The sequence below is a fragment of the Manacus candei genome, unplaced genomic scaffold (assembly GCF_025592945.1).
Source record: "Manacus candei isolate 608988 ecotype Guabito, Panama unplaced genomic scaffold, ASM2559294v1 h1tg000106l, whole genome shotgun sequence".
NCBI lineage: Eukaryota > Metazoa > Chordata > Aves > Passeriformes > Pipridae > Manacus > Manacus candei.
The window spans coordinates 1,263,291-1,274,202 of record NW_026138154.1 but is presented as its reverse complement, the minus strand read 5'-3'; the positions used below and the strand labels follow the sequence as shown (position 1 = coordinate 1,274,202).

At 49.3% G+C, this 10,912-nt stretch overlaps 1 protein-coding gene across 1 annotated transcript; it reads left to right on the top strand.

Moving 5' to 3' along the window:
* The first annotated feature begins 977 nt into the window (after nucleotides 1–977).
* On the top strand, nucleotides 978–10,854 carry LOC127461484 (heterogeneous nuclear ribonucleoprotein M-like). The gene is made up of 3 exons (XM_051769336.1): nucleotides 978–1,421; nucleotides 4,444–4,613; nucleotides 10,742–10,854. The coding sequence occupies exons 1-3, from the start codon at nucleotides 1,288–1,290 to the stop codon at nucleotides 10,852–10,854; spliced, it is 417 nt and encodes a 138-aa protein (XP_051625296.1). The 5' UTR covers nucleotides 978–1,287.
* Nucleotides 10,855–10,912: the final 58 nt, after the last annotated feature.

The window sequence follows — 10,912 nt, the reverse complement described above, 5'->3', positions numbered from 1 at the left end:
TCCGCTCATTGGCGGAGCGAGCCACGCGCTCTGTGATTCTCGCCTGCTATTGGCTGAGCCAGCTGCCTGTGAACAAGCCGCGCTCTCCGCTGTTGTGCATCACGGCCAACAGTCCGCCGGCGCGCCGCGGCCTCATCAGAGGTTCCGGCGATTTTAGGATCCGGGGAAGGCGAACTGTGTCCCCTCCCCGGTCTTGGGGGCCGCGAGGCTGCGAACCGGGCTGGGAAAGCTTCGGCTGCCTCCCAGCGACCCTCGCTGTGGGCCCCAGCCCCCCCCGTTCTGCCATGGGACATATTCATCGTGTGGGTAACAGTCCCCGAAAGGTCTTTTTTATACTTAAAATACCCCCCCCCCCCCCACGGCTGCCGTGTTGAGCCTTTTTTTATCGACGAGGCGTTTCCTGGTCAGTGTTAAGTGGGGAAAGTGGAATGAGTTGTCCCTGGGGCGGTGTCCCGGTGTTGTCGGGGGGGTTCGGGGCAGAGATCTGGTGACATCCTAAAGGCAGGGGAAGCTCCTCTACTCCTTTCCCGTTCTCCTGCTCGGGTGTGTTTTGGTCTCTCTTCCTTAAAACTGACGATTGCGAGGCCTTCGGAGTTTGTAAAATACTAACTCAACCTCAGACCTTGTGGGTTTATTCCTGTGCAGGGCCAACAGTTGCACTGACGGGTATCCCTTGATTTTGTTAGATAAAGAGCGTCTCTCTCAGAGCGGAATTATCGCTTTGTTGCCCATGAGGGGAACAAACCCCAAAGTCTCAAATTTTGGGGGACAAAACGCCCAAAAACCCCCGCCCCCGCCCCACCTCCGCTCAACACTCCCCACTGCGCACGCGCAGGGCCGCCATGACTTGCGGCGTTGCCCTATATTGCGCATGCGCAGCGCTCCATTCCCGCCATCCCTCACAGAGCGCCGCCATAACCGCGTGTCCGTACAGCACGCCGCCGCTGAGCGCATGCGCAGTACTCTAATATAGCCTGCAGCCCACAGAGAGCGCCGCCATTACCGCCTGTCCGTACAGCGCTGAACCACCATTACGCCAGCGCGGGCCGCTGCCGCCGCACAGCGGGGCCGCCGCTTATCCCGCGCCACCGCTCCCAGTCCCGCCCAGCAGCCATTGCCGCCTCATTGCGCGTGCGCAGCGCGCCACGCGCGCCTTCCCGCCGGCCCCGCCCTCGCGGTGTCGCCCCTTTTGCGCACGCGCGGGGCCGTTCGCCCCCTGGCGGGCGGGAGGAGCGGCGCCTTCCCGTCGTGCCCCGCGCGCGCCACACAAAGGGACGCGCAGGGAAAATGGCGGCGGCGACCGCGGCGGCCTCGCAAAGCGCCCCCGGCAAAATGGAGCCTCCGGCGGCCTCCGCGGCCGCGGCGGCGCCTCCGCCCGCGCCCAACGGGGCGGGCGGCGCGGGGGGGCCGCTCCCCAAGAGGTAGGGAGCGGTGGGACGGGGCGGCGGCGCCGCGTGCGCGGCCTCCCCGCGCCTGGGCCCGGCCTGAGGGGAGGGGAGGGGTGGGGGGGGAACCGGGCCCGGCGGGGCCGCTCCTGGTTCGGGGCCCCTGAGGGGGATCCGGGCGGTGTTTCCTCCGTGAAAGCGCCTCTGGAGGAGCCGTTCCTGGCGCTCCTCGCCGCCGTCCCGCTCCGGAGGAGTTTCCGCCGGGGTTTAGCGGAGTTAAAGCCGCCGCGGGGCGAACAGGCGGTGCCGGAGGGGTGCGGGTGGCGTTTAAAGTTAATTCCTTTGTGTTCCCTCGCAGTTTTGGGGGTGATTCACCCGTGAGGTGGCTCGGGAGCGCGAATACCTCGAGGGGGAGAGTTTGAGGTGGTGCCAGGAAGGGGTTACACAACCCTCATGGCGAGGGAATGCTGCAGGAATTTCAACAAAAACTCTCGTTTTGGGGTGGAAAAAAAGCACCTTAACTGCTTCTCTATTCATTCCGTTGCTGCTCGAGGGAAATTTCACTTCAAAAAGCTGGTTTTGAGGCCAAATCCGTGGAATAAAGGACATTTTTGGCTCCGCTTTAAGCCCGCGGGGAGAACCAGCAGTTTGAACCTCGCGTGCTCCGAGTCCTGTTGCAGATTTGAGGTTGGATTTGGGGTTGTGGGTTCGGTTTCACGGGGAGGAAGATCTGGAAAAATAGACGTGGAAAAACAAATCGGGGAAAATGTGCATTTTTTTCTACATTTTATCCACTTTTTGGTTTTTTTTTTTTCCTCATTAAGAATAGTCAAATTGGGCTTTGAGGAACTGAAATAAAATCCTGACTAGCACAATTTCGTTTAAATCTGCACCTTGGTGTCCTTAAGGGGAAAAAGGGGGTTTGATATTACAGATTTTTATGTTTTTAGGGATTTCTGAGCCACTTCCTGGGTGTGGCTTCAGGAATCCTGTGGTGGAATGTGAGTAATAATCCACTTTTTTGAGGAAATAAGAGCTCCCCTTTCAGTTCCTCTTTCCCCAAACGCCACAAACAGGAGAATTTCCCTTTAGTTTGGGTGAAACTTTTTAGTTCTGGAACTCCAGGGGGGAGCAAAAAACCCCAGTAGATAAAATATCTCCCCCAAATAAGGACTAAAATGTGTTATTTTATGTAGATCTTTGGGTTGTAGTTACTCAAAGTAGTGGTTTAAGCGAAGCTTGAAGTGTTTTTAAGCTTATTTGGGAGCCTGAAATTCAGAATTCCAGGAAATTTCTGCCTCATCCTCGTTGCCTGGAATATTTTAGAGCAGTTCAAGGGCCAGGAATGTAAATCCAGTTTAAGGAATAACCATAGAAAAAGCTTTTACTACTAAATTTTATGTTATTTTTTTCAACCCAACAGATTAAAGAGTCACAAGGGTTTCAAATCTAATTGAATTATTTCATTTCTCAAGCTTTAAAAAAAAGTTCAGGGAGGAAAAGACTGAAAAATTCCCATCCCTGAGGCTGGAAAAGCCTCAGAGAAAAACGGAGAATCCCCTCAAATATAAAATTTTGGAGCCATCTCCACTCTTGTTTCCTTTATTCCAGGGGGTTTTGTCTCTTCAGGGAGGAAATGGAGGGGTTGGAGTTGGAATTTCTGCCCTGGAATTTCAGGTTTTTAAGTTGAGAAAAAGCTCAGCACGGGCAGGTTTTAGAAACTTCAGCTTAATGTGTCCTCCTGAATTCCTTCTAAAGGTGTTTCTGGGCATCTTCTCACCCAGAGAACGAGGAGATAAATGGGATTAGTGAAGGGAATTATGGAAGGCTGAGCCTGAGGCATTTAATTTATTTTTCCTTTCAAGGTTGCTTGAGGAATACTCTTAATTTCTATTTTTTTTTAAAATTTTTGTCCTGAAATAAGGAAGGGAAATATTCAATATGGGGAAATATTCAATATGGGGAAATATTCAATATGGGGAAATATTCAATATGGGGAAATATTCAATATGGGGAAATATTCAATATGGGGAAATATTCAATATGGGGAAATATTCAATATGGGGAAATATTCAATATGGGGAAATATTCAATATGGGGAAATATTCAATATGTGGAATTTGCCATCCAAAATCTGTTTTAAGTGGAATAGGAAAGAAAAATGGGTTTGTGAAGAGTCACTGGGCTGAGAGATACAGATTGTTGTGTTAAAATAACGTTGTTGGGTTAAAAATTCTAATAGTGGGGGTGGTTTTCTTGGAGTTAAAGGTGTTTGAGGGGTGTGGGGAGGTCACGAGGAGGTGGAGCAAGGCTTGGTTGGCTTTGGCTGGAGTGTGGGAGGCTGAAAACTTGGGAGAAATGGGGGAGAAAATCGGGGACCTTTCCCTCCTGGGAAAGGAATCCCAGGGAGTGGGATTGGGTGGGAATCCCAGGGGGTGTGTGAGGGGATCTTTGGGCCAGGGCCACGTTTTTGGGCCAGTTTTGGGGGGAAGGAGCAGCTTCAAAACCAACCTGAAGGGCTGGAACTTGGAAGGTGAGGGTGGGGAGGGACTGGATCATCTTTAAGCTCCTTCCAAGCCAAACCATTCCATGATTCTGTGGTTCCAGCAGAGCCAGGCAGTGGATTGCAGGGTGGATCTCTCCTAAATACAAACTGTGGATCAGTTGATCCTTTTCCACACCTTTTTCATGGTCATAAAAACGTGACCCACCTTCTTGCAACACTCAGGAGTTTGGACTCCCTGCCCCTGAGGGAGATGTGCTTTGCCTCCAGGGCAGGGGTGGAACAGGATCATCTTTAGAGTCATTCCAACCCAAACCATTCCATGATTCCAGCTGAGCCAGGCAGTGATTGAGCTCCTGATTCTGCCCCTCAGGGAGATGTGCTTTGCCTTCAGCCCCAGGGCAGGGGTGGAACAGGATCATCTTTCAGCTCCTTCCAACCCAAACCATTCTGTGTTTGCTTCAGTTTTAGGACTGTCCCAACTCCATCCCAAGATTTGGTGGCAGTCCCCGACCCAGAGTGATCCATGTGCTGATTCTCCCTGTTCTCTTGCAGCGAAGGGGAGAGACCAGCCCAGAACGAGAAGAGGAAGGAGAAGGGGGTGAAGAGGGGGGGGAACCGCTTCGAGCCCTACGCCAACCCCTCGCGGAGGTACCGCGCCTTCATCACCAACATCCCCTTCGACGTCAAGTGGCAGTCCCTGAAGGACCTGGTCAAAGAGAAAGGTAAAGTGCTCCTCAGGTGGCCCAGGGATGTCTTGTTGTCCTCCCTGTGCCCGACTTCCTGCAGCTCTGGGTGGACTCGGTGTGATTTTAGGCTTTTGGAGACGGTTCTTCCGCGGCTGTTGCACGACATCCGTCCCTGGCAGCTCTCCAGGGGGATGGTTCCCGCGGGGGCATGTTGGCAGTGCAGCTGCTGGTGCTCCAGCCCGGGGTTAGGAGGATATTCCTTAGGCCTTTCTCAGATTTTTAGCCTCCCTGGAGCATTTTTTTGGGCGTTCAAGGCGGTCATTTCCTGCTCTGGTGTGTGGAGATCCCCGAACTCGGGGCGATTTTGGGGCTCAGTTCAAGGGCCATTAAACGTATTTAAGGGTGACCTGCCAAAATGAGCCATGAGGTTTGTGCTTTGGCATGTGCTGCAGCAGGCTCAGGGTCCTGGCATTCCCACTTCCATGTGGGAGCTGCCTTTGTTGGCCTCAACACCTTCATCTCTGGAGGAAGATGAAGAGATTGAGCTGAGAGGGCTCAGGTGGTGACAAGTCTAAATTAGTGTCATTTCTCGAAGCTCCAGCCCAGCTTCCTAGTTTTCAAGTCACCTGGGAAATGCAGGAGAGTGGCAAGAAAATCCTTGGCTTCTCCAGCATTTCAGTGGCTCCAAACAAGTTCAGAGCAAGCAGCACCTTAAATCCAGAGTCATGGTAGTGAGCAGTGGTCACTTGTGCTTGAACTGGGCAAGGATGGAGAGTTCATGTGGTCAAGGTGTGGCCTAATGAAGGGGACAACAAATTTCCAAAGGGTTCTAAAATGTCTTGGCTTTGGAGGCAAAATGGAACCGAGTCTGTCAGGGCTGGAAACCCTGGGAAGCTCCAGGATTAGGGGCTGGTTGAGACCCACCAGTGGGGTTTTCTTGAATGACAACCACAGCCTCCAAGGCTGCTTGGCCAGGCCCCTAATCCTGCAGGGTCCCTGCTCCCACTTGGCTCCACCAGATCCATCGGTTTCTCCGGAGATTTGTCTTAATTCCAAGTTGCTTTTGTTGAATTCCGTTCCAAGTGTCTTGTGGTTTCTCTCCAGATGGAAAAGTCCGGGGTCAGCTTGTTCCCTGCCTTGCTGTTCAGCTGCTCATTCCAGCAGATCCTTCCCTAGGGCAACGGTGAAGCCTCTTCCTTCCGCCTGCAGGGCTCCAACTGGGAAGCCATTCCTGGTTTTTGGGACTGCCTGCCCAACCCACCGCTCCAGCTTTGCCATGGGGTTGGGATTCACTTCCCTCCCTCAGTCCCAAGAACCAGGAACGTGCCCATGGAAAGAAAACCCAAACCTGACCTGTCGTTTTTTTTCTCGTTCCGTGCGAAGAATTCCAGGCCCAACCATTCCCAGGCTTTTCTTTTTGTGTTTTTTCCCCTCTTTTTTTTTTTTTTCTGGGGAGGGAGCAGGTGAAACTTTTTGTCCAGCCCTGGTGGTTTGTGGCAGTAAGTATTTGGGTTAGGAGCCAACCTGGTGGTGGTGGCCAGGCTGCCAAAGGTGCCACCTCTTCCTCTCTCTCTCTCTCTCCCTCTCTCTCTCTCTCTCTCATTCCCAATGCCTTGGATCAGGCATTCCAGGGTATTTGTTGGTGCAACTCAATTACAGGTATGCAGTGGGAACGTTGATAAAACAGAAAAAAAAAAAGATGTTCTTGGTTGGAACTCCCCCTTTTTATTTTTGGGGTTTTTTTTAGCTGAACTGAGGTGATCAGGTGGTTTAAAAGGCTTCTGGAGATGGCAGGAATTCTCCCTGGAAGTGGAGGCTGAATAGAAACGTGGTTGGATGTTAAGGAGCTGTCCTGGTGTGTCCCCTACACACACCTGGGGAGAAATGTGGGAATGTTCAGGGATGCCAGCTGGGCTTTGAATCCCAGATATTTCAGGATGTTGTGGTTTTAAACCTTCTTCCTGCCCCCAGTAGCAAATGGCAGAGGATCCAAGGAGAAAGGGTTGGCTGTAAAATGAAGCAATAGCTGTGCCACGTTGGCTGGAGATATTAATATCCATCATTTAGGTGGTTTTCTGGACTTTAATAAACAACCAGGAGCAGTTGCAGCCAAGGCCACGCTCGTGCCACACCCCTGGAAGGACAGGACTCCAAACTCCCTGGGAAGGAGAGCAGCTCTTTAAACCTCCTGTGCTGCCTTCTCAGCCAATTCCCAGGGATTTTTGGGAGCTTTGTGGCCTCCTGCAGCTCTCGCTGGTGCCTCTGGGTTCAGTGCCCAGGATTCTGCCACGAGCTGCTCCCAGCCCAGCATTTTAGGGAGGCAAAGAGAGAGGGATGAGTAAGGAATGTGCCTTGTTCCCCTTGTTCCTCTATTTTCCTTGGGCCTTCCCTGTCTTCCCAAGGAGTCTCAGTCCTTCCCTGGCTGCAGGAGCTTTTCACTGCCTCTTTCCTCTTTTCTTCTCTCTCCAAGAGCCAAAATCTCCCCTTTTTCTGGGTCTTCTCGTGCAAAAGGGACATTTATTTCCCTTCCCCATCTGCCTCTTGTCTGCCTCTGCTTTGGGAGGGATGTTTTCCTTCTCTCCTTTTAACCAAAGCTGTGTAAAAAAACACATCAAAAATGTTTCTCTTCCCCCTCTGTGACTTTTTAGGGGTTTCCTGTCAGGAATTTTCCTCTGGAAGTGAAGGAGGAGCAGTGGCCAGCTCTGCATTTCCTCACATCAAAGCTTTTTGATCCTCTTCAAATACTCTCCTCATTCCTTACTTCACATGATTATGAGGCATCCAGACAATTTAATCATGTCTTGAGTCTTCCTTTCCCTCTTTAATATTTCCTTTTGGCCCTCTAGGCCAAAGAAATAAGTGGGATCTAAACCATTCCCTCCTTTCCTCCTTTTTTGGGCTTGCTCAGACTTCCCTCTCTGCACCTTTCACACCTCTTGGTTTGTCTCAAATCATTAAATTGCCCAACTTGGAAGATTTTTAAGTTGATATTTATGTCCCAGCTGATTGTTCTGGTGAATTCCCAGAAAAATCTTTGGGATCAGGTGAAATCCATCCAAGCCAGGCCTCAGGTCACCCCAGGAACATCCTTTTCTGAGCTTCCTGAACGGTCACTGCCCAAATATTGGAATTCTACCAGCCCAGCCTGGCTGGAAAATCCTCATTTTCCGTTGCAAATCAACTTTGGGAAGTGGATGTAAAGTTTAAAAGGATAAAAAGCTGAAAAGTTTGCATTTCTGGCTGCTGCAGTGATTTCTGCTCCGGCCTCTTGAGGAAATGAGTTCCCAAACTTTTTTCCAAGTGTGAGGTTTAAAGAAATAAATAAACCCAGGCTGCTTTAAGTCTTAAAGACACCTTAATTACCCTGGCATTAACTTAAAACCCAGGATTTTCTGGGAGTTCCTGCTCTTTTTCTTTTTAAAAAGCTTCCTTTGCCAGCCTCAACCCACCCTCTCCTGGCAGGATTGGGTCGTTTCACGTGGTTTTCAGGTGAAAAAAAAAAACATTTTTATTGCACTTGTGCTGTCCTTTGGACTTTGTCTTGGATCCTGAGGATTGGGACATTCCCCTTTCCCTGCTTTTCCTTGAATTTGGCTCTTCAGGAAGTTCCTTGGAAGGAAAAAAGCTCCTTCAGGTTGTTTTTAATCTCAGGGCTCGAAGGTGAAGCCCCCAAGCAGAACTGGCACATCCTGCCTTTTCCAAGAGATTCCTGGAATTCTCGTGGTTCCTAGCCAGGGATTGGTTAGAAGAACCAATGTTCCATTGTGTTTAATACATCCAGGCTTGGCAAACTTCCTTGGAAGTTGGTTGTGTGGATCTGAAGGGAGGATTGTAGGTGAATCCCAGGAGCGGTTGGGAGAGAAGAGCCCTCGATCCGAGGGCTCGGGATGTTCTTGGGAGCAAAGTCACAGAATTCCAGCCTGTGGCTCTGAGTGGTTTTGTCCTGTAGGTCCCCTGGGAAGAATTTGTTGTCTCATTCCCTGAATTTGTTGTCTTAATCCCTAAATTGTTGAATCCATCCCAAGTTTGGTTGGACTTGGCTGCTGCTCTTGATGGCTGGCGACAGAACCTTGTGGGAATGCTGAGATTCCAACCCCCCTGGATCAGCCCAGGAGGGGCTGTTCCTCACACAGCCCCTTGGAATTGTCCTGTGTGATCTCATCCTGGATTATGGACTGGAATTCCTGCTCTTAGGCTGGATATCAACAGGGATTTAGCTGTGGCTTGGAATGGGACACTCTGGTAGAGCTGCCCTGGCCCTTTCAGAGGGACTTGTCAGCCCCTTCCAGCCTCCAACACTGTCCCAAAAACATCTCCCTGCTCCCTGGCTGGAATGCTGGTAAAGTGCTAAATTCTTATTGAAAATAAGAAATGGAGATTAAAAGCAAAGAAATCAGTGATTTCATCAAGCATTCCTTTCTTTCCCAATTTTAAGAGAAGCCTTCCAGGCTGTTACTTTTCTGTAATTATATTAAATATAGGCTATTTGATATTATTAATATATAATTAATATTTTATATTTATAGGATAAATTGCTGGCCCTGTGGGAGGTCAGGCTGAACACCTCCCTCTGTCCCTTGGGAGACTCCATTCCTTGCTTAAATTATCCATTAATCCTCCCACTGGGGGGTGGTTTCCCACAAACACAACATCCCACCTTCCAGGTAACACAACCTGGAGTCCTCCTGGGTTTAATTTTACCCCCAGGACTTCTAAAACCAGCTATAAAAAGCAAAAAAAAAAGCATATTTTCACCCATCCTTCTGTGTGCCAGTCCCTTCAAAGGCAGCAGCCACTTGGGTAGTTGGATCCTGGAATAAAAAGGCAATCCCAATCCCTTGGTTAAAGGTGCAGCTGGAGTTTTCCAGAGAGCTTTGCCTCTTGCTGTTGATAATTTTTGTCCTGAGATCAAACAGGGCAGAGTTAAATGCAAATTATTGTAGCTAAAACCAGACTTTTTAATTAAAAATCCTGAAATAAATGGTCCCTTGGTTCAGAGTTAGTCCTTTTGGGACAATTTTTCCCTCAGGATTTCAAGATAAAACAAACCCCTCGTTGGAGTGATTCAAGATAAAACAAGTAACTCCTTCATGGAGACAAACTTGAGGTGAAGGAAACTCCTTCCTGGAGCCTTTCCCAAGGGTTTGGATTGTCTCAAGATCCAGAGGATCCACTGTGTGGAAAACCCTCAGGAAGCAATCCCAATCCCTTGGTTAAAGGTGGAGCTGGAGTTTTCCAGGGAGTTTTACCTCTTGCTGTTTTTTGTCCTGAGATCAAACAGGGCAGAGTTAAATGCAAATTATTGCAGCTAAAAACGAACTTTTTAATTAAAAATCCTGAAATAAGTGGTCCCTTGTCCTTTTGGGACAATTTTTTCCCTCAGGATTTCAAAATAAAACAGATCACTCAGTGGAGTGATTCAGGATAAAACAAATTCCAATATATCCCAATTGAAGATAAAACAAGTAACTCCTTCATGGAGACAAACTCGAGGTGAAGGAAACTCCTTCCTGCAGCTTTTCCCAAGGGTTTGGATTGCCTCAAGATCCAGAGGAACCTGTGGAAAAAACCTCAGGAAGCAATCCCAATCCTGTGGGGAAAGGCACAGCTGGAGTTTTCCGGGAAGTTTTGCCTCAGTTTTTGTCCTGAGGGCAGAGTTAAATGTGAGTTATTGCAGCTAGAAATGAACTTTTAAATTAAAAATCCTGAAATAAATGGTCCTTGGTTCAGGGTGAGTCCTTTTGGGACAATTTTTCCCTCAGGATTTCAAGATAAAACAGATCACTCATTGGAATGATTCAGGATAAAAGAAATCCCTTGTTGGAGTGATTCAAGATAAAACAACTCCTTCATGGAGACAAACTGGAGGCGAAGGAAACTCCTTCCTGCAGCTTTTCCCAAGGGTTTGGATCGCCTCAAAGATCCAGAGGAACCTGCCACTGTGTGGAAAAACCCTCAGGAAGTGGAGGAGCCCCAAGAACCCGTTTGAAGTGCTTTGCCCCCTTCCTGCATACCTGTAATTGAGGTCTGGAGAACACGGAGTGTTTCTGGGCGATTTCTTATAAGGCAGAGGCTCCATTCCTGGTCGTTGATTGTTCTAAATTCCCATTGTTTTCTTGGCTTTTCTCCCTTGGTATATGTGTCGTCTGGAATCTGATTTGTAGTTGGTGAGGTAACATACGTGGAGCTCTTAATGGACGCTGAAGGAAAGTCAAGGGTAAGTGTTCTGAGAGAATTTACTTCTGTGGATTTTCTACCTGCCCAAAAAAAAAATTGAAAAGAAAGATAAAAAAAATAACGTTTAGCCGTGTGGTGGTGGCGTGGAAAAAAGGCAG

Coding starts and splice junctions, on each gene's coding strand:
- LOC127461484 (XM_051769336.1), top strand. CDS start 1,288: ATGGCGGCGGCGACCGCGGCGGCCTCGCAAAGCGCCCCCGGCAAAATG. Junction 1,422..4,443: donor GGGGGGCCGCTCCCCAAGAG/GTAGGGAGCGGT, acceptor GTTCTCTTGCAG/CGAAGGGGAGAGACCAGCCC. Junction 4,614..10,741: donor GGACCTGGTCAAAGAGAAAG/GTAAAGTGCTCC, acceptor TCTGATTTGTAG/TTGGTGAGGTAACATACGTG.